General features: G+C 32.9%; 1 protein-coding gene across 1 annotated transcript; it reads right to left on the reverse strand.

The window, feature by feature from the left end:
• Nucleotides 1-9,976: 9,976 nt before the first annotated feature.
• LOC107609769 (uncharacterized) lies at nucleotides 9,977-12,822 on the reverse strand. Its single transcript, XM_016311793.3, has 3 exons — nucleotides 12,478-12,822; nucleotides 11,159-11,299; nucleotides 9,977-10,266 (listed from the first exon to the last, which is right to left on the reverse strand). Exons 1-3 carry the CDS (start codon nucleotides 12,685-12,687, stop codon nucleotides 10,123-10,125), a joined length of 495 nt encoding a protein of 164 aa, XP_016167279.1. The 5' UTR covers nucleotides 12,688-12,822; the 3' UTR covers nucleotides 9,977-10,122.
• Nucleotides 12,823-24,657: the final 11,835 nt, after the last annotated feature.

The raw sequence follows: 24,657 nt of genomic DNA on the forward strand, positions 1-24,657 counted from the left end.
TTATGTTATTTGCTATTGAAACCCTGAATTTTTATTGTCTGACTAGAATAATCAATTGACTATTGTTTCTTGATCCATTAATCCTCGCGGGATCGACCCTCACTGACCTGAGGTATTACTTGGTACGACTCAGTGCACTTGCCGGTTAGTTTGTGGGTTATAAATTCTGCACCAACTTTTTGGCACCGTTGTTGGGGATTAATTGTGATTAACAACTACCAGTTGATTGATTACCTAGATTAGACTTTTTCTTTGTTTAATTTTCTTATTTTATTTTTACATTATATTTTTTTCTTTTTCGAAATTTTTTTTACATAAAAAAAGCGATTTTTTTAAAAAAAAAGAAAAAGAACTTAATATCTCTTTTTGTTCTTTTTACTTAACTTTTCTGTTTACCACATGGTGCATTTAATTCTATTTGGTGTTTTGTGCTAAGGAAAATAATGGAGAAAGATCACATAATTTACTACTCACACCCAAGGAGTGATTCATATTACTGTGGATGAAGAAACTACTCAAATTTTGGTTGGAAAAGTCAAGACCAAAGAAACTACAGTGCTCCATGTTCCAACTATCAAGAACCACCATCTCCATATTCATACCAAGAACCACCACCTCTCTATCCATATCAAGAATATCATCTTTCTATTCATATCAAGAGCCACCATCTCTCTATTCATACCAAGAACCATCCTCTTTTTACTCTTATCAAGAACCATCATCTCCTTTTTATTCATATCAAGAGCCACCATCTCCTTATTCATATCAAAAATCATCAGCTCTTGAGCTTATCATGAAAGAATGCATAGATGATATAAGGTTGAGTTTCAAAAATATAGAGAAATATGTGGAGTTGATTATCAATCCCCAGGAAGAGGAACAAGCAAATTCCTTCCCAAGAGATACAATGCAAGCTCCTATGGAAGAAAGTGAGAAAATCAATCAAAGGAGTTCATACTCCAGTGAATTAGAGAACTCTCCACCCTCACACATGGAAGAAGAGAAAGATACACAAAAAAAGAAGGAAGATGCACAAACAAAGGAGGTTGTAAGGGATGAAAACAATTATGGGAATCTACACTCCAATAAAGCAGAGAATGGCATAGAGGGTAAGTTTATTGAACCACTTATTCAAGAATTTCTTGATGAAGGGTATACTCCAACCATCACACAATACCCAAATTTTGAAATCAAAGAAGTGAAGGCAACCAAGAAAAGCACTGAAAAGGGGATTGTGACCAAGAAACAAAAGACAACATCCATGAAAAAGAGAAGGTTAGCAAAAAGCAATCCAACTCCTACCCCAACAAGCAAGGTGAATCAAGCTAATAATAATAAAAGAAAGCTTGTTAGGAGGAATTTATATCAGGGGGAACTAATTTTCTCCTCTCCTCCCCTGGAGTCATTTCTTTTAACCATTTGGAAGAAGATGAAGAAAATACAAGAACAACTGTCAAGCTAGTGACGTTAAAGAAGCGCTTGTTAGGAGGCAACCCAACGTTTGGTATTTTCTTTTCATTCTCTCTTTGTTTTTTTTTTTTTTGCTTAAGATTGTTTATGTGTTCATGGATTAAGTTTGGTGTGCTACACCAAATTTGCATCCCATTGGGTACTCGGCCTAGTTTCACATAGATTGTATCACACTAAATTTGGTGTCCTCACAGCAAGTTTGGTGTTGCCACAATCACCATGCAACACATTAGCAATCTAGCTATTTTATACTATTTCAGTTTTCCTTGAGTTTTGTTTTAATTTGATTAATTTATTTTGAATAAGGCCTCTGCATTGCTTGATTTTCTTTTATTTGCTAGTCCTATTTACTCTTATTTCCATCACTATTATTTCTCTTTCTTTGTTACTTGAGGACAAGCAACCATTCTAAGTTTGGTGTTGGAAGTTATGCTCTACATAGCTTAAAAGGGGATAAAGAAGAAGATGATGAAGAGAAAGACAGAGAGAGCTAAGGTTGTTTCCTTCCTTTTTAATTATATGCAAGTGTATTTTTCCTTTTAGATAAGCATAATATAATTTTGAATTGTAACATATTGCGTTTATATTATGATTATCATCTTAAAATTTGTGAGTCAAAGCAATTAAGCATCATGATTATCAACAAACAGGGTAATTAAAGAAGAAGCTAGTATGAGTATATGAGTATTGGAAGGCTAGCATGACTATTTTTGCTCAAAACACATTTGAATTTTGTTTGATTGAAATTTTTATCTAGAACACTTTATAAAATCTTTAAAATTTTGAAAACCTTAAAAAAGCTTGTCAATTAATGATCAAGTAAAGAAAAAAAAAGAAGAGAAAGGGAAAAATGAGAAAGCTGAAGGCTCTGAGTACCAATGACAACTCATTAGTCAAGTACTTGTGGTATTTATGTATCAAGAAAAAAGTTTGAAAACAAAACACTTAGAGTCAAGGCTAGACTCAAGTGCAAAGCACCTCCTCAAAGCTCAAGGATCTGAGTATCAATGATTAGAGAGTAAAGAAAAGAAACAAAAGCAAAGCTTAAAGAGTTCTCTAGTTATATGCTTGTGGTGCTTATATATCAGGTGGTAATACTTGAAAACAAAGCATTTAGAGTCGAAGCTATAAAAACAAATGGTGCAAAGCACCCAAGAAGCTAAAAAAAAGAAATGAATGAAAAGCTTGTTTCAAGGAAAGAATATAAGAAAAGATTTCATAAAGTGAGCAAGATAAAATCATCAATCATTTGAAATTCTTTTGTGAGTGTTGCATGCATAGTAAACTAGCCAACCATGAACATTAAAATTGCTATTCTTCTCACCTTGGATTGTCAATTTATATTGCATGATTCTTTGTTTGCTTGAGAACAAGCAAAGTTTAAGTTTGGTGTTGTGATGTGTGCGCATCATGTTGTGCTTTTCTATGCTTTTTCATATACAAAATAAACGCATAATGATTAATTATGGAGAGTTTTGGTGCTTAAATTGGATATTGCTTTGATCCTTTTTATTTCATGATTCTTGTAGGAAAATTTGAAGAAAAGAGAAGTAAAAGCATAAGGAGGAACTAAGAATTGAAGACAAGTGCAAAGAGAATTCGTGGATGCTGTCAACCCTAACCTCTTTGCACTCCAATAAGAATAACTTGAGCTACAGAGGTCCAATTGACGCAGTTCTAGTGGCATTGAAAAGTTAACTTTCAAAGCTTTCCAACGATATATAATAGTATACCCTTCTTTTCCATTCTATACGGCCATATTGGCGCCTAACTTGGGACCCAAGTTAGGCACCGGATGAAGAACTTGCACTCCAATTCATTCGGGTATGGTGGCGCCTAACTTGGCTTTTTCCAAGTTAGGCGCCAGCTTTGGAGTCTGCAGTGGTCCTGCACGAAGATTTTATTTATTTTTTATTAAAAATTTATTTTATTTACAAATAGAAAAAGATATTATTTAGTTTTAGAAAATATATTTTACATTAATTAAGATTAGATATAAAAGGAGAAGAGATCTTGACCTAGGCTCTCTCTGAATTTTCATTATGCACTTTTATACTTTTTCTCTGTTAGGGTTTGTTTTCTTCATGAGCAACTAAACATCCATTGTTAAGGTTAGGGGCTCTGTTTATTTCTATGGATTGATATTATTACTTTTTCTATTTTAATTAATGTTTTGATTCAGTTCTAATGATTGTTTTCATTCTTCATCTTATGAATCTGGGTGGAACGGAAGTATGACCCTTATTCTACATGAGTTCTTGTGAATCTCGGGAGAGTTATCTCTAGAGGATCGTCTCGCTTGAACAACATGCTCAATTGTGGTTCTCTAGAGAGTTTCACTTGAACAACAGCTTGAAAGCAAATTCCTCCTGAATTGCTAATTACATGGACTAATTGGGATATGTGACATAAAATCCTGTTAGCTCTGGGTAATTAGGGTTCCTGTGGTTATGAACTAGTTTTGAACTTAACCCTCTAATCAGAATCAAGTGACCAAGAAATTGGCCGTTGATGAAGGTTAGAGGAGACTAAAAAGGTCTAAGAATTAGGGTTTAGTTACTTATGGTGAACCATGGAATGAATCTTGCATGATTAAAATAGTTGGTAAGAAATACTAATCCGGAAATTTGAATATCTCTGACACCTTAACTAATTTTATCATATTATTTTCTTAACCAATTTTAGTTTACCCTTATTTAATTTTCTGTTTTTATGTTATTTGCTATTGAAACTCTGAATTTTGATTGTCTGACTAGAATAATCAATTGACTATTGTTGGTTGATCCATTAATTCTCCCGAGGTATTACTTGGTACGACCTGGTGCACTTGCCGGTTAGTTTGTGGGTTATAAATTCCGCACCAGGAGGCACGGGAGACATTTTAAGTGATGGTGGTAGTTGGAGTTTAGGGTGGTGGTGAGGAAGAGTTTGGGTGGTGGTAGCTGGTTTGGGATTAAAAAAGTGGTGGTGTAGAGTAACAGGAGAAATTAGAGATAGGTTATATTAGAGGGTAATTTGAGAATTTCAAATAAATTTTTTGGATTTGGATAGTTTTGTTAGCAAAAGTTCATGTTTCATGGGTACAAATAATAGTTTCCTTTTTCTATGAGTAGATATATCAGCGTTTTTAACTTTCGTGAGTAGAAATGGTAGTTTACTCTTTTAAAAATAAAGATAAAACTATTAAAAATAAAAAATATATTTTTTAAAGTTATAATATATATTTTTTATAAAAAAATTATTTTATTTAAAAAATATTTTTAATATAATAAATAAATATTTTTATATTATTATACCTAATATAATTATTAAATAAAAAATATTTTTACATAAAATATTTATATATAAAATTATTTTTATTTTTAAAAATCTTTTAAAAAGACTTTTTAAAAAAAACACTTAAATAAGTCCATAAAAACCATTAAAAGAATCTAAACGCCTCAAGCCCTCAAGCAAGGGATCATGATTCATGAGTTAAGAAAGTGAATTGTATTTTTTCTTTGTATAAGAAATTTTTTTTTTGTCTAAATTAGGCCAGGTTTGATTAATGTTTATGCCTATCAATCTATCTATTTATTTTATTATATAAAAATTGATATTAAATTATTACAAAATGAATTTATATTATATAGTTATTTTTATTGTGCCATATCAACTATTTTAAATAAAGTTAATAGTCAAATTCGTCCCTGAAAGATTACTCATTCTTTAAATTAGTCCTCAAATAATTTTTAGTCATTACTCCTTGAAAGATAAAACATAAGTCAAATTGGTCATTCTGTTAGTTAGATGATGACATGTCACGTTAAGTGCCACGTGACATAATGACGTGATAGGTTAATGTCATGTATCACAAGATGATTGGTTGACGTATCAGGTCAGTGAGACCTAGCACGCCAGTGTCATTTGACATGTAAAAAAATTATTTATGATCAAAATAATCCCTAAAAGTCCAGACATAAGTTATTTTCATCTCTAAAATTTTAAAAATTAATCAAATTAGTCCTTATATAATTTTTTTATTTTTTTTCATAATATTAAATTTAAAATATTTTTTTATAGTAATAATTTTAATATTATTTTTTAGACTTTAATAAACAAAATTTTTTTACATAAAATAATAAAAATAATTAAATTATTATAAAGTTATTTTGTCATTTGTATTTTAAAATTTTATATTTTTAAATTATAATTTTTTATAGTGAAATTTTTTTATTTAAACGAGTTTATCAAATTATTTCTGATTATATATTTAAAATTTAATATTTTAAATTTCACTAAATAATATAGTAGTTATTTTAAAATTTAAATCTTTTAAATTTTTTAAAATTATAATTTTTATTATTGTTTAATTTATATAGTAGAACTCAATAATTGAAAAACCGATTTGTAGGATCACTTGTTGAATCTTAATATTTTTCAATTATTGAGTTCTACCATATAAATTAAACAATACTAAAAATTATAATTTTAAAAAAGAATTATGAATAGGTGAAACAAAAAGGAACTGATGAAAAAGAAAGAAGAAGAAGAAGAGGAGGATGAAGGGTTTTTGAATTGTGCAGACTTTATGTTAAAATAGTACCAAAATTTTTTAAATGTGACACAAGAAGGTTTTAGTTTTGCACCAAAATTTCTTAACTGTGACACAAGTTCTTGTTAAGAAGGTGAAATAAGAAAAATTATGAGAATGTGAAAGAAGAAGAAAAAATGGAGTTTTGAATTGTGTAAAATTTATTAGAAATAGCACCGAAATTTTTTAACCGTGACACAAGTTCTTGTTAAGATGGTGACATAAAAAAAATTATGAGAATGTGAAATAATAAGAAAAAGACGATGACTAGAGAAAGGGGAAGGGGAAGGGGAGTTTTGAATTCTGTAGAATTTATTAAAAAATAGCAACAAATTATTTAATTGTGACACACAAAGTTTCTTAATTTTGACATTGAAATTTCTTAAGCGTAACAATTTTTTTAAACGAAATTTTTTTTATTATTGAACTAATTGAGTGATATTGAATTCATATATAAGATGTCTAGTCTTTCATGTGTCATTCGTATAGATTATTGATTTTTTTGTTTCAAAACACATTTGAATGTATTTTGTTAGTTGAGTGAGTTAAGATTTTGGATATGTGGTTCTTCAAAAATTTCTTGTGTGATTTATAAAAAATTCCAATATCATTTTCAAAGATTTCTTGTGTCATTAACCTAAAATTTATATGTTACTTTCAAGGTTCTGAGAACTGGACCGGTCAATAAACCGGTAAAAATATTGGTTCAACGGTTTAATGGTTAACCGTGGTTAAACCGTGATTGAACCGATTTAATTAAATATTAAAATAAATATATTAAAATTTTTAACTTGGTGATCACTATCTCATTATTCTATCTTCAAAATAAAAAATTCCTGAATAATTTTACTCAGCAACAAGTCAATAACTAATAAATTAATTCAAAATCAGAACAAATACCAGAAGTCAGAACAATAATAGTCCAAAAATCATAACAATAACACAAAAATAACTCAGAACATTATATATAATCAACAATAATAGTCCAAAAGTCAAAACAAATACCAACAATCCAGCTTTCTTCACAATAACAATGAACAATGAAAAAACTTAAGTCACATAACAAGCATATAACCCAGAAAAACAACGATTCGCGATCAACATATCCAGAAAAACAGCAATCAACTCCCAGAAATCAAACTGAAGAAGCACTGGAGGAGCTTACCATTGACGACGTCGAAGAAGCAAGCAACGAAAAACGGAGAGGCAACGATGGACAGAGAAACCCTAATCCCCAAATCAATTTGGTCACTCGACAGTGATCGAGGCGATCGTTCACTGCCGTTTATCAAATTTTTTCCGCGACTGAGCGCCACCAATTCGAACCTTTCGTCTCGCTTCTTCTTCACTGTCCAGTCGCCACCTCCAGTCCGCCACACTCCCAGAAGGCCAACACCGTCCCGTTTTGCAGAAGCCACCAGCGTCCAGTTCTTCTCTAGACTCCGCCGTCCTTTCTGTTCCGTCGTGATCGTCTCCCTCATCTCCAACGGTGCATGCGCTTTCTCTCCCAAAGATTGAAGCTGCGAGTTCCTCTGTCCCCCACTACGTGAGCTCTATCGTCGTCTTCTGCCTCTCGCCGCCTTCTCCTTCAGCGCGATTTGGTGTGTGTTAGCAAGGTTTTGGCTTTAGGGTTGGATTTTGGTGAGAGAAAGAGAAGTGAAAGAGGGGGGGTGTCTCTCTGCCCGTTTAGACTTTCTTTTCAGTTTTTCCCAATTTTTATTAATCAAAACAGTGCAGTTTTGATTAGAAATAGCAAACCGGTACTCCAGAAAACCAGACTAGTTCACCCGGTTCACCAGTTAACTACCGGTTTGACCAATTTTTTGACCGATTTTTTGTAGATCGATTTTTGCCATCAACCGGACCGGTAAGAGGGCCGATTTTCAGTTAACTCATTCGAACCGGCCGGTCCGGTCCGGTTCTCAGAACACTGGTTACTTTTGTTATCGTTAAATTAATTATGTGATATTGAAATAATTAAGAAGAAGATGATGATGATGAGAAAAAAAAAAGAAAAAGAAATTAAATGAAAAAAGATGGTGGAGAAGAAAGAGGAACGATAAAGAGGAGGAGAAAAAAGAAGTAGAACGAGAATAAAAGCTAAAACGTAAATGCACGTACATAAATTTAACTTGAATGGACTTGGTTACAAAAAAGTTTAGCGGTCTAGTATTTTTGTTTTTTTAATAGCAGAATGATGAGTTAATACTCAAAATGGCCCTTAAAATTTGGCCCAGCCTCAATTTAGCTTTTGAAATTTCAATTGACTCAAATTGAACCTCCAAATTTCAAAAGTCTACTCACGTTAGCTCTTCCACTTATCTCCATTAACGGCGTGCCTAGTTGGAATGTTAAGTGACACGCTTGCAGTTACTAAATGACGTCGTTTTAGTGTTGGTGCCTAATTCCCCCTAAAACGACGCCGTTGGAGACAACAAGGTGTTAAAACACAAATTCACCTTAGTTTTGATAATCAAAACACTGAAACAGGGAGACTCTTCTTCTTCTTCTTCATTTTCTCGCATGCACAGTGGTGAGAAAGATCAATGCCGCTACTGTAGGTCTTCAATGAAGCTCAATTTAGTCACTCCCTCATAAATTACAAAGGAAAAGCATAAGAGTCATGAATCATGCAAAAAAATAATTTGAGAGAACAACTAAATCAAACTTCATTGAAGACCTACAGTAGTGGCATTGATCTTCTTTATCACCGTGCATGCGAGAGAATGAAAAAGAGTCTCCCTGTTTCAGTGTTTTGATTATCAAAACTGAGGTGGATTTGTGTTTTAATTCTTTATTGTCTCAAACGGCGTCGTTTTAAGGAGGATTAAGCATCAACACTAAAACGACATTGTTTAGTAATTGCCAGTGTATCACGTAACATTTAGGCATGCCGTTAATAGAAATAAGTAGAAGGGCTAAGGTGAGTAGACTTTTAAAATTTGAAGATTTAATTTGAGTCGATTAAAATTTTGAGAGTCAGATTGAGGCAAGAACCAAATTTTAAAAGCCATTTTAAATATTAATTCATAGAATGATAGGTTAAGACAAATATTTATCAACAACTATTTACTATATTTGTCATGGTAAACATGCCCTCTAAAATTACTGGGATTTTTTACCTAATCACAACATAACATTTCATCAATAAAATTCTTTTCTATAAACGCAAATTTTTAATAACATTTCTTTTTCACAAGCTATCAATATTTCATCTTAATCATGCAAAATTTATCTTGACATAATTAAATTTTTATTCCTATAAAATACTTCTTTTTTATTTGATCTCTATAAAATTTTCTTTAAAGTTTTCTGGATCAAAATCAAAAGAAAAATTTATAAAAATCAAAATTAAAATATTTTATAAAGACCAAAAACTTATTTAAGTTAATTATTATCTTTGATGTTTAAAACTAAATTTTACAATTTTACACGAACTAGCAATGTGGGAAAAATTAAAATTGATTGTTTAATTTTACCAATTCATAACGAACAAACCAAAAATTTTGGTTGAAGATAATAGGATAGTTTTCTTATGGATGAATTTTCTATGTAATTTTAGAGATCAAACTTATTCATACAAATTTTTTATCTTTATTTTTACTTCGAACCGAAGCATAAAGTTCTTACACGACGTGTTGAAAATCCATCCGACCCGAATTTTCATGTTTAAACTCGGGGAGGGAAATAGATACTTTCATATAAAAATTTCATATCACATGTAGAAGTTTACCATTGATCAAACCACTCACAGTACCTTCAAGATCAATGGTAAAAATCTACACATAACCCCGTCATGTGAAACTTTTACAAGATAATATATTCCCCAACCAAGTGGAGCTTCTTATTCTTCTGCACAATATGTCAATATTCTCATCTATCATCACTCATGTAAAACTTTCTATAAACAGATCATGCAGCAATAGGGTAGAATTATGAGGGAAATTCCTTCTTTTTACTTTTTTAATATACAACATGTAAAACTAATTATTCAACATATCACAACTTATATAAATAGCAACACATGCCCAAAAGGTTCACATAAAGAAAACCTTGATACAACATACACCATATCAGAATTACATTTTGCTGTTATGCCTACCAAATAGAGAATGTCGACCTTCTGCTATCAACTCTCCAGTTGCTTTATTTTTCAGGAGAACGATCGTTCCGGAATAACCTCCTTTCCTTCCCAACAGCTTCGAAGTAATCTCTAGCTCATCCTGCAATAAGTGATATCTATTAGAGGTAATCAAACAGCATTTATATTGTATGCAAAAACAGTTTTAAGCATATCTTACACCCTGAAAATGAAAGGATTCATTGCAAGAATTCACATAGATGTTCACAGCAAAACTAGAGACAACAAGAAGCGTAAAAGTTTGTGGCGTAAAAAAAAATCTGGTTGTAAGTTAAAAGCATAAAGGCTAAGCTAAAAACTTTTAATATGAACTTGTTCTATAGCAATTAGCAGGTACCAATACACAGCAACAAATAATTGAGGTACTAGGTATGATTGTATAAACCCTAACAAATTGCACAGAACGTCCAATAGCAAATCAATACAAACATTATAATGCAGGCTATAAGTTATAAGTCTTAATAACAATATAGTAGGACGTAGGAACTCATGGACCTTCATAATTCTCTCCCACATATGAGATGCACTGTTTGATCCAAAAGAGTTTGGGAACCCATGGAACTGAATTCACTGAAAATTGGAATCGATTTCCTTGATTTGGAATTAACTAATTGCATAGACTTGAAACCAAATAGAATTCAGTTACATAATTCCATTGTTTAAACCAACAACAAAAAAGCCTTATCCCATTAGATGGAATCAACAATTTCCTAGTTTATACCAAACTTTTAAATCCAATCATATCTCACCATAATATTCCGAGCACCTCGCTTTGCATAGTAACTTTTAATTCTCAATTTTCACCTTACAATGCGGGCAAAATTAATTATGCATCTAGAATGCAAGGTTTGATAGATATAATTCAATCTCCATCTCCTTCCGCTTTCAATATCAACACCGGCAAATTAACATAACAAAGAGCTACACAAAATTTGATCAAAGGCATATAAATACAGAGGATGCTATAGACTTACATCAACTCGAGCAGTTGAAAGAAAAGAAATGGACATGTCTACTGAAACATTCATGGGGAGACCCTCAACATGTACCACAGCTCCTCCCACCTCATCAACAAGATTCGCGATTGCGCCGTTACACAACTTACCTGACTCATCCTGTAACAGAAGCAATCCATACAGATCACAAAATACTCAAGTATCGGCAAAACAACATACCACTTGTCCACAAAAAAATCAGCCACCAAATTGGCCAATTGTAAAATACATGTAAGAATATAAAATATACATTGAAAATGAGTAAAACAACACATGTATTTATAACAAATTAGGCTGAATTTTGTTGTGGATGTAGTATTTTGAAAAAACCAAAAAGGTAAAAAAAGGTATTCAAATTATCTGTTTAAAAAAGTGTCCAGGCATCATTTCAAAGAATGATCCATACCATTTTTCATATTTGTTCTTAAGAAAAGGTGAAGATAGATAGCATCAACAATTTCCGATACTCATAAATTCTAACTCTAATCTTCCGGTAGAATGCACAATCAGGTAGTCTTCATGTGTGATTATTGCATAGGCACTAAGCATTGAACACTATTAATGATTATCAAGTAACAATATACTTTAAAATCCAAATTATAAAAAGACTCACTTCATAAAAACTAATAAAAGATTAAGATAGGGCTTGAGCAACATTACAAATCTTCTAAAGGGTAAAGTATTATTTTAGTCTCTAACATTTAAAGTGAATCCTACTTTGGTCTCTAAAATTTTAATCATCCTATTTTTATTCTAAAATATTTAATGGCATTAATATTATCCCACCATCAAATCCTTCACTAACACTTAACGAAATTGATATACTATCAATAATGTTTTTGTTAAAACTACAATTACTTAATTTCCCTCTCCCATCTTCACCTTTTCAATAAGTTCAAACTATTTTTCTATTCCATTCTTCTAGTTCCTCAAACTCCTCTTGAAGAACTAATAGTATAAAAGAGAGAATTAAAAAAAAGTAAAAAAATATTATTTGGGTTTGTTAAAAAGGTAAATGAAGAAAAAGGGTTGAGCAAACTAACTTTAATAAAAAATTTATTAACAGTACATCGATCCTGTTAATTGTTAGTAAAGAATTTGCCGGTAGGATAAATTTCATTTTAAACATTTTAGAATAAAATAAAACCATTGAAATGTTACGAACCAAAATAAGATTCCCCAAACGGTGAGTACTTCACCTTTTTTTTAAATAAAAAAAGTACGATCAAACAAGAAAGAAAGTAATAATAACAACAAGAAGAAGAAAGGTGATGATTAAGGGTGTGGAAGTCAGTTACAGTGAGGCGAGGGGGGACTTTGAAGGAGCAAGAAACGAGACCGGGTTGGACTCGGTCAACGCGGATGCCTCGGAGGATGAAGTGTTCGTAGAAGGTGCTGCTATCGCCGGGGCTTATTGAAGGAAGAGATTGGAGTCGCGATAAGGCTTCTGATTCTTGTTGGCTTAGCTGATGCTGCAGCACCGATTCAACTCCCTTCTCCGCCTTCATGTTTCTCCAAACCGTTTCACGTCTCAGCTGCCGAGTCGTTGAAGTAATGGATCAGCACTTGGGTTTTTCAATGGGGTTTTTTGGGCCTGACGGCGCAAATCCCCCTTTTTTTTCACTAGATGATCACGTTGGTCTATTAAACAGTAAGAGTAAAATATCGGTTTTATCTTTACAGTAAGTTATAAAATTGTCCCTAACGTTTCTATCATTCTATTTAAGTTCTTAACATTTTAAAATTGGGTGCTGACAAAAATCCATTAACCGAATTGATGGCGGGACAAAATTGAGACGATTTTAAAATGCTAGAGACTTAAATAGGATGAAAACGTTGGGACAAAAACAATATATAAAAATAAATTTTAATTTTATCTTTTAATAATATCAATTTTTTACTGTACATAGTATTCAATTATTTTTTAATCACATCTAAGTTATAGTTAATCACATTACTTTCATTCTAAATATTTTTTTTATAATTTTACACTTAAAGTAATGTAATTTTTTTATAAATAAATAAATTTTATACTTTTATTCTAAATAAATAATATAATGTGATTAAAATAAAAGTGTGAAATTATAAAAAAAATTATAATTAATGTGATTAAGTAATGAAAGTAAAATTATATTACTTTAAGTGTAAAATAATAAAAAAAATTAATTTATTTAGAATGAAAGTAACGTGATTAACTATAACTTAGATGTGATTAAAAAATAATTGAATACTATGTACAGTAAAAAATTAATATTATTGAAAGATAAAATTAAAATTTATTTCTATGTATTGTTTTTGTCTCCAACGTTTTCGTCCTATTAAAGTTCCTAACGTTTCAAAATCGTCTCAATTTTGTCCTGCCGTCAATTCTGTTAATGGATTCCTAATGGCAGGATAACATTGAGTCAATTTTGAAACGTTAAGGACTTAAATAGGGCGATTGAAATGTTAGGGACAACTTTGGGACTTACCCCAAATATTGGGTACAAAAACGATACTTTACTCTTTGAGTAAAGTAAAGAGTATATCATTACCAAAAAAAAAAAAAGTAAAGAGTATATCACCCAAAAAAAAAGTAAAGAGTAAAAAACTAATTTGAGTTGGTGGAGTGGTTAGTTCCCTCGTTCGCTTAAGTAAGTGTTGGGATTTAAATTCTGTCTTGTGCATGTAGTAACCTATTGGCCAGTGATAGATAAAACCTTTAAATAGAGCTCAGATCTGCGATGAATTAGTCTTTGATCTGTCGAGTTAGGAGATTCCGTAAGCAACTAAAAACAAAATAAATTGAGACGATTTTAAAACATTAGGTGTAACAACCCTACTTTTTAAAAAATCAAATAATTAGTTATTTGTGATTTATTTTATTTGTTGATAATTTTATTTTAAGAAAATTATTTTACTAAAAGTAATTAAATAGAGTCTCATGATAATTGAAGTTTAAATTAATTAGAATTTTTATATAAACTTTATTAGATATTTGGTATAATTGAAATTATAATTTCAATTATACCAAATAAATGTAACAATCCTACTTTTTAAAAAGTAGGGTTGTTACATTAGGCACTTAAATGAGACGAAAATGTTAGGAATAAAAATAATATATTACTTTTAGAAAAATTACCAAATCAAGTAAAATGAAAGTAAATTTTAATGGAATGAATTACATTATAAATTCAAAATTTTTATTTAAAAAAGTGCATGATACATATATATTAAAGTTTAAATTATATCCTTTTGTCTATAATGTATCGAACTTTTTTAATATTTAATTTAAATAAATATTTTTTAACTTTAAAATAAATTTTAATTTTATTCTTCAATAATATTAATTTTTTTACATAAATTTATTTAGAATGAAAAAATGTGATTAAGAGTAATTTATTTAGATGCGAATAAAAATAAATTGAATAATTATCTATTATAAAGAATTTGAACTTATTAAAGGAAAAAAATTAAAATTTATTTAGAAGTTAAAAACAAAATTTAATTAAATTAAACATTAAAAAAGTTCAGTATATTAGAGATAAAAAGGTATAATTTATATTTTATTATATATAATAACATGTCCTTTTTTTTATTTTCTTGAAAATTTATCTACTAGCATGAATAAAAATCTTGAATTGATTAGGCAATTCATTCCGTTAAAACTCACTATCATTTTACTTGATTTGGTAATTTTTTTAAGAGTAATGTATGATTTTTGTCTCTAATATTTTTATCTTATTTAAGTTCTTAACATTTCAAAATCGTCTCATTGTTGTCCTATCGCCAATTCTATTAATAGATTACTAATGGCAAGACGACATTGAGACAATTTTGAAACGTTAGGGATTTAAATAGGGCGATTTAAACTTTAAGAACAACTTTAAAATTTACCACAAATATTAGAGACAAAAATAATATTTTACTCGTTTCTTAAATTTTGTGAAAAAAATGCATTAAATAAATAAATAACTTTGCCTAAAAAAAAATAATAGATTTAGTTATTTTTTGTCTGAAGAACATATTTTAAGAATAAAATAATAGAAAATTTTTAAATTTTTTTATGTATCAATGTATTAAAAGTACAAAAATTTTATCTTTTCTAGAACTTTTACTAAAATATTTTTTATAATATTTTAAAAATATATCTTTAAGACACATGTTAACAAGATCTATAAATAATTTATGAATCGAGTTGGAGATAGAGAAACATCATATTGTTATGAGTAACAAAACAATTCGAATTTCGGGGACAAAATTTTTAATTAGGATGGAAAGATGTAAGAACCAGAATTTTTACGTAAAATCGTTTTAATAAAATAATAATTTAATTATCCGAAATGGGTTCGAAAATATAAAATTATTCTTTCTAAAATATAAAGGTGAAATTTAATTTCAATGAGTTTTTTTGAGTTGGAAAATGTATCTTTTGCGAAAGATTTTTGTAAAAATGCGTATTGGTGCTTAAGTCGGCAGTACCGACTCTAGTCTGTCCGATACCGCGTATTTTTGGAAAATAAGATTTTAGAAATTTAATTTATTGTTTTGAAAGGACAAAAATAATTTAGAATGTAAAACCGGGCGCTAATCCTAAAGGTTTTAGCCCACTTACGCTAACGGGTTGGATCGAGTCCAAACCGGGACTAAGGCCCAACATATATAAGGTCATTTAATGAGCATTCAGCTCATTTTAACCTAAAGAGAGAGTTTGGAAGGGGGGGGGGGGACGCTGATGGTGAAGACTGAAGAGAGGAGAAGAGGGATGGCACTATTTACTTCCTCCTTCAAAGTTCCATAACTTTTGATTCGGAGCTCCGATTAACGAGCCGTTTATGGCCACGCAAAGCTCTCATCGAGCTCTTCTTTTATAACAAAGTTTTTTTGGTAAGAACTCAATACTTGAGTTCCAGTTTTTTGCCCTAACATTTCTGTATTTTTGGGTTTGGTTTTTGAGTAGATTTTTTGATTTTGTTTGTTTAGGGGTGATCTTACATTGGAGTATTGTTGGGTTTTGCTCCTAATCTCGTTGAGTAAGGTAAAATCTCACTAGACCCTTGTATTTAGTTATTTTTGTGAACCTTAAGTTTTGATTTTGACATATATATGATGTTAGTTTGAGTTTTAGTGCTTGTTGGAGTTGCCTTGGCTTTTTGGAAGCTTGTGGGATCCAAGTTTTGATGTGTTATGCATATTAGAGATCGGCCAATGTATGGTTTTGATTGTCTTTATGTAATATGTAATGTTTCTGGACACGTAGGCTAGTAGACCATAGGATAGGATTGAATTTGATTGTTGATAAATGTGATGTATGATGATTTTGATGATTGTGATGAGTATGGTGAATGATGATGTTGAATTATGAAGTTGGATGGAATAGAATGATTGTGTGGGTTGATAATGAATTATGGTGTTTGTTGATGTTGAGATAGGATAAGTGATGCTTATGAGTAGTGAGATTATGTTAAAATGGTTGATATTAGAATCTTGATGTGGAAAGTGTGGAATTGTTGGGTTTATGGTGGATGAATTGATTGATATAGGTGTTGAGTTGGTTGAATTGTGATGGAAAGGTAACGTATAGTATTTGGTTGTGTTTTATGGTGAATTGAATAGGCTTTTAATTGGTTTGGTTGTGAATTTTGAAGGTTTGACAACCAGTGAACTTTTGGTAAAAACCAGTTTTTGGTGAACTTTGACGGATCATATCTTGAACTACAGTTTTTGAAATTTAATGAATTTTATATCAAATTAAAGATAATTCAAAGAGTTTTAAAATGGTATAGATTTTGTAGAGAAAGATATGATCGTTGGAAGTTTGTGTCAAAAATCTGAATTCTGTGATGTTGCAGAATTTGTGATTTCTGATTTATGTGCGCACGCCCACTGTTGTGCGCGTGCTCTGAACAGGGGCTATGCTTTGACTTGTGCGTACTCACACCCTTGTGCGCACGCACACCCTTTGATTTTCGAAAAATGTGCATACGCACATTCTGGTGCGCATGCACACACATAGGGATATGCCTACTGTTGGGAGCGCTAGCGCACTCTGGTGCGCACACACACCCTGCAAATTTTGCAAGTTGTGCGTACGCACAACATCATGCGTACGCACAAACTGGGAAAACTCTTATGGGCATGCGTACGCACAACCCTATGCGTACGTACACTGTCCTGTTTTTCAATGAAAACCTTGTTTTTAACCGTTTTACCTTCCCGGCAAGCTTGTAAACTCCCATAATGCTTGTTTAAGATCCCTTAGCTTATTTTTAGGCTTTGAAACATAGAAAGTACCATAAGTTAGTTTAACTAGATATTTTCTGGTAATAAGTTAGAAGATGAAGACTTAGGTTTTTGGTGTATAGGGGGATGGACTAGTTGGGTATTTGACGGTGTACTATATTGATGATGAACTTGTGATATTGAGGATGGATAATGAGTTCAAGACTTGGAAATGAATGATTATGGTTAATGGAATGGGTATGAACGAAAGTATGCTATGAGCAGTGGCCTCCGAGATGGATTATGTGATTGTGATATGCTTTGTTCTCCGTTGTAGGGGCTGTGGCAGTCTCCCGCCTACGTTCGGATGTGAGGGTTGAAGCTGGGCTTCCCACTCATATTTCTCACTCATGGAGAAGGTGGTAGGGCGCTCATCCCTCGAAATTATTCCTCTTGAGTATACATTTTCTCTCTGGTTGCAAGGTGGTAGGGCACTAACCCACGAAATCATGCGGCATCCAGAGGAAGGTGGTAGGGCACTGTCCCTTGGAACGTTTCCCTTTGAAAGGAGAAGGTGGTAGGGCACTCATTCTTCGGAATTATTCTTCCTGAGTATGCGCAACAGAGAGACTAATCCGGAAGTTACCGACCGGATTTTGTGTCGGGTTTGGCACTATAACCGACATGTGATATCACAGCCAATAGGACATGTATTTATCATATGCATCTCTTATGTGCTTGGTTGCTTTGATTACTTGTAGTTTGCCTAAATGTATAATATGCCAAATTGCTTCTTGAATTACTTGCTATACATGAATATTACTTGTGTATTACTTGCTTGCATTATCTGTGATTGTCTGGTACTGAGGAGGCTAGGTAGGCGGTGGCGATGGGATCGTACGGAGGGTAGGTTAGTGAAGGCTGTGGGACAACAGTGACTAGTTTTAGTTAGAAATCCCTTAAGTTTAGATAACCCTGTTTAATGTTTATGGTTTAGGTTATTTATTGTTAAGCTTGAATATCTGTTTGGTGTGAAGTTCTTGGATTGCCTTCGGCGTTCCAGAACCTTACATCTTACATATTGGGCACTGTTACCATACTGAGAACCTCCGATTCTCATACCATATGTTGTTGTTGTTTTTCAGATGTAGGTCGCAACCCACGTCGGTGAGTTTGCGGATGGTGACAGAGCGAAGGATCTTTTGTTGTCTCTGTATTTTGATTATTTGTTGTCGTATTTTCTCTCATCCTTTGTATTTATATAACCTTATTGCCTTATAGGCTTTATTTTTGAAAACTTTGAGAGATAGGTTGTTGCTATTTTAAACTTCAAAACTCTGTTATATTCAATTAGACTAGCCGGCCTAAACTCCGCAGGCTGTGTATCCTGAAGCTATCTACAAGGTTTTATAGTTATTATGTCTTATTCTGTTTGTGCCTACATATTTAGTTATCGTCTATGAACGCTTCGCGTTTTGTAATTCCACTTGATGCAACTTTGAGTTTTATTCTTTCATCGGGCTTCTAATTATATAAATTCTTAGACATATATTATAAATTATAAGCTTTAGAACTGTCGTGACGTCTTGTTATCCTTCGCTTTACGGCTGGAGGTAAGGCTTAGGATAACGGGGTGTTATATTTATGGTATCAGAGCGGTTCGTCCTTGTGAGCCTGAAGGATGGAACTATTGTGCTTCATTGCATACTTTGGGTTGTCTTTTTCTTTTATGCTATTTAGGTTATCTGCTTGATATGCATAGCATACTTGTTTGTGAGTGCCTTTGGGGATAATTGAAGCACTGAGCTTGAGATATTGAGACTGATTACCTTGATATCGATTGTTTGGTGTGGAAAGGAAACCCGAATGACAACTCACAGATAAGGTCATCACGTTAACGGAGAGGTAGTGAGGATGGCTAACCTAACCTATGCGTTAGAAGCTCAACATGTTCTAGAAACCAGTTCGTGGAGTTTTGAGGCATATCAGTTGATGGGTGAGGCTCAACACTGGTGGCAAAGGAAGTGCTGACTGACCTAACTACAGAATGAGTGTTGTATCATCAAAAGGACCGACTAATGCTTTTGCGGTTTTTAATTATGATTTTCAATTTCTAACCGGTCTGGCCTTGAATCTTGTTGAAAAAGTTTTGAAGCTTAGAATGATTTTGAAATTTGGTTTTGAAACTAGGTCGAAACACTTGGTTTAAATGATATGGTTTGAAAGAAAAGTGAGTTCTATGATTTTATTAATTTGTGGATTTGGTTTGAAGCTTAACTTAACAAAAGGGATTCAAATTAAAAAGTTATTATTTAAGGATTTTAATGAATTTAAGGAAATCATGATTTAAACTGATTAATTTAAGAAGAAATGATTTTTTGAGTCTTTAGAAAAAATTTTAACAATGAACTGGTTTAGATTCAACTTGTTTTGAAGGTTTTGGAAAATGTTACAAAAACTGTATTTGGTTTAAAAGAAAATTTCTGCTCGAGATAGTATAGTAAGTCAGATTCTTAGTGGCAGATAATCAGAGTGACACAGTGGAAGGCGCGAGGGAGCATTAACACGGTAGGACTATGGTAGACGAGATGCTTTGATGACTTGTTTGGGTTGAAAACGTTGGTAATAGAACGCTTCGAAGAAGATATATCACGTGATTCGTGTAAGAACCGAAATTTTAATCGACCGTTTAGATAATATAAAATAATAATTTAATTGTCCTGAATAGGTTCGAGGAATTAGAAGTCGTAATTTAGAATTTTAGCGGTGAGATTTGAATTCAGTAAATTTTTCTGAGTGGAAAAAATGTAATTTTCTGCGGAAAATTGCGTAAAAACGCGTACTGGTACTTTTAGCCAGCAATACCAGCTTAAGTCTTTCTAGTACTGTGTGAGATTAATAAAAATAGTAGGAAAAACTTAGAAAAACTTTTAGAATTAAAAACTGGACACTATTTCTAAAGGTTTTGGCCCAAGGTGGGTCAAACGGGTTAAAAATACTATTGGGTTATACTAGACCCAAGTTGGGCCCAAGCCCAACATATAAATACACTTAAATGAGCTTATTTCAACCTCATTCTTCATCAAACACCACACACACCAGCAGCTGAAGTGAGGAGAGAGGTGAGAGCTTTTCCTCCATTGTCACTATTCACATACAACTTCCGGTGATCATAACTCGAGCTACAATACTTCGATTCGCGTGCTGTTAGCGGCTATGCGAAGCTCTTGTCGAGCCCGTCACTTCGAGTTAGGTATTGTGGTAAGATTTTCACCAATCTATACCCAGTTTTCTTCCCTAAGAAAATTCGAAATTTTGGGTTTTGGTTTGAGTGAAATTTTGTGTTTTGGTTATTTAGGTATTAACCATTAGTGAGGGATTGTTGGGTTCTATCCCAAATTTCAGTGGATAAGGTAAGATTTTTCAAGAACCCTTGTAAATTGATATATTGTGAGTATTAGGTTTTGATTTTTATGAAATATATGATGTTAGTTTGAATATTGGAGCTTATTGGAGTTGCCTTGGATATTTGGAAGCTTTTGGATTGGGATTAGTTACTTGATTTTGGTTGGAAGCTTGGTTTGGACTCAATCTTTGGTTTTTGGAATATTAGAAATCAGCCAATGTATGGTTTTGGTTTTCTCTATGTAATATATAATATTTCTAGACACTTAAGCTAGTGGACCATAGGATAGGTTTGAATGGTTGATAGTGGATTGTGATTATTGATGCTTGTGATGATTTTGATGAATTATGATAATAATTGTTGATGTTGGAATGAATAATGTCAACTTTGTGAAATATGAGGAGATATGATGAATTATGTTGGTGAAGAGTTAAATTGTGTAAGATCAGGAAGATTGGAATCTTGATTCAAAACTTGTAGAATTTTGTTGAATTATGTTGGAAAAATTGAATGAAATAGGGTTCAATTGATGAAGGAAGTCAATTGGTTATTGGAGAGACATATGGTTGTGATTGTGGACATGAATGGTAAGAATTGATGTGCAATAGAATGTTTATGAAATGGTTTTGATTAAGGCGTTTGGAAAATTTGAGAACCTTGCTGATTTTGTGAAAACCTTGTTTTACCAAGCTTTGACAGATCATAACTTGAGTTTCAGTTTTTAGAATTGATTGAAATTTATTTTAAATTAAAGATGATTCAAGGGGCTTTAATTTGATATAAAGTTTGAGAAAAATGGATTTTTGTAGAGGAAGTTATGAACTTTAAAATTTGGGGTTTAAAACTGAAATTCTGCAAATTTGAAATTTTCTAAGTCTGGTGAGGGTTGCATACGCGGCAAAGTGCACGCGACGCGGCCAATCCATTCAGGTTGGGCATCTCGCATACGCGGGCATTGCATGCGTATGTGAACTATCAGAATTTTGGCCCTTGCGTACGTGAACTTTAACACGTGACGCGAGCAATCCATTCAGGTTGGGACACTCGCGTACGCGAGCAAGTGGTTGCGTACGTGACCACCCATTTTTGGACTGCATGCATACGCGAGACAGGGGCTTGCGTACACGAGACCCCTGTTTTGTTGAAATATCATTTTTCTTAGTTTTCAAAGGTTCTCTAGCTTTCCATACATTCTTTACATACCGTTTAAGAATAATATTTAGTGCTTAGGTCCTAATACTACTAAAGATGAGTTCGAGACTTAAATAGTTGAATTTCTGTATTAATTTTATAAGCCGGAGACTTAGATTTTTGGAGTACTGAGGATGGATTTGTTGAGTGAGATGGTAGAGTACTATAATGACGATTAATGTGATGAGTTGTGGAGTTACGTATTGATGGTGTTTAAGACGAGTCTAGGACTCGGAGTGGAAAGATGATCTTACTGAGTATTGAAAATGATTTGTGAAAGCTATGATATATTGTTTTATGTTGAGACTGTTGAGTCGCTATGCGCCTCGGGCAAAGGTTGTGGTAGTCTCCCGCTTGTCGAGGTCGTGGCGCCGGCGTAAGGACGGTTGGTTTATCCCGCTTACGTTGAGATGTGAGGGCTGGGGTGGTATCCCGCTTGCATAACCTTCTCTGCTGCATGAGTGTACGGGGGCTATATCCTCAGCGTGGCAGATTTCTCTGCTGCATGAGTATGCAGAGCCTATATCTCTGGCATGGCAGGAAGGCTACATCTGGAAGGATGTGTAGGGTTGGCGTTTATAGGCCGACAAGTGATATCACGAGCCACTTAGGACAAGCATTCATCATGTGCATATTCTATATGTTTGTTTGTTTTTCCGACTTGCATTATTTGCCTAATTGTATAACATGTTTAATTGCTTCTTGCTTTACTTGCTATATATGATAATTACTTGTGCTTTACTTGTATGAATTACTTTTGTTTTCTGCTGGGATTGAGGAGGTTCGGAAGGAGGTGGCGATGGGATCGCATGGCGGTTAGGCTGGCGAAGGCTGTGAGACAGCGGAGAATTGTTAGATTAGAACTCTATTAAGTTAGATTACCCTTTTTCATTGTGGTTTTAAAGTTAATGTTTTAAATTTACTTATGGTTTAAGCTTGAATCTTGTGATGGATATGAAGTTCTAGGATTGCCTCTGGTATCCTGGAGTCTTATATCTTACATCACTGGGCACTGTTACCATACTGAGAACCTCTGGTTCTCATACCATATTTTGTTGTTGTTTTTCAGATGCAGGTCGAAAGCAACCCACCTCGGTGAGTTGCTTGATGGTGACAGAGCGGAATATCTTTGCTATATTTTGGAAGTCTTTTGGTTTATTTTGTGTAGATCTCTCACTTTTGTATTTATCTATGCCTTAGAGGCTTACTTTGAGAGAAATATTGTATAAGCTATTTTACTTTCAAAAACTCTGTATTATTTGTATATAACTAGCCGGCTTAAACTCTGCGAGATGCGGCTAGATCTTTATACTATTTTGCTCTTATATATCTATATATGTCTTGATATCTGTATGTATATCTTGTGCCTTAAGTTTGTAGCTTCGTGTGAACATTTTGCGCTTTTCAAACTCTGTTTTTTAGCTTAATTCTTCATTGTGCTTCTAGAATTATTATTTCTTTATATATATGTTCTAGTTTTAGAATTGTTGTAACCTTTGATTAACCTTTGCTTTACGACGCGAGGTAAGTCTCAGGGTAATTAGGGTGTTACATTTAGTGGTATCAGAACGGTTTGTCCTCGTGAGCCTGAGGGATGGACCGATTGTGATTCATTGCATACTCTGTGTCTTTTTCTTTCATGCTATTTAGGTTATCTGCTATATATTGCATAGCTTGCTTGTTTGTGAGTACCTTTTTGGGATAATTGAAGCACTAAGCTTTTGATATTGAGACTGATCACCTTGATATTAGGGCTGACAATCTATATCCTACCCATGGGTACCCAACCCGGACCAACCCGTTCGGATAGGGTTGTCTACCCTACCCGCTGCGGGTAGGGTAGGGTGCGGTGTGAGTTCGCTTGCGGGTAGGGTAAGGTACGGGTTCAGGGTATACCCTACCCTACCCTACCCGCACTCCTAATATATATATATATATATATATATATATATATATATATATATATATATATATATATATATATATATATAAGTCATGTATGTAGTGAAGAAAGTGAGTGTTGAACCCACAATCTTTCTCTTTTAAAAACTTGAAATAACCACTAAACTAGTTGATAATCATATTATTTGTAATTTTATGTTAGATTTTTTTAAGATTTTATTATTTTTAGTTTTAATTTGAACTTAATTTTTTAATTTCTATTTTAGTAATATGTATAAAATTTGGAATGGTTGAATTTTATATTTGCTTGAAAGTTTTTTATTTTTCTGCGGGTATGGTCGAGTCGGGTAGGGTTTAGAACTTTTGGGGTGCGGGTAGGGTTAGGGTTGAGAAATTCTCAACCCGCGGGTAGGGTATGGTAGAATTTTAAAAAAGTTTTCAACCCGCGAGTAGGGTTAGGGTAGAGTCCAAACCTACCCTACTCTGCCTATTGCCAGCCCTACTTGATATCAACTGTTTGGTGTAGACAGGATCCCTAATGGCTACTCGCGGACGAGGTCGTACTCGTACACGAGGAGAAACTGATAATGACCGACCGGCCGACAACCATGGAGAGTTTTTGGTGGTGATGGCCCACCTAGCTAATACTATGGAGGCAAATTTTGTTGCGACTTTGCAAGTTGTGTAGAGATTAGGTCAACCAGCTAGAAATAGAAACGGAAATGGGAATGAAAATGGAAATAGAGACGGAGACGGTAATGACTTGGGAGGTACTCCG

Source organism: Arachis ipaensis, chromosome B7, assembly GCF_059453495.1.
Source record: "Arachis ipaensis isolate K30076 ecotype BB chromosome B7, ASM5945349v1, whole genome shotgun sequence".
Taxonomy (NCBI): Eukaryota; Viridiplantae; Streptophyta; class Magnoliopsida; order Fabales; family Fabaceae; genus Arachis; species Arachis ipaensis.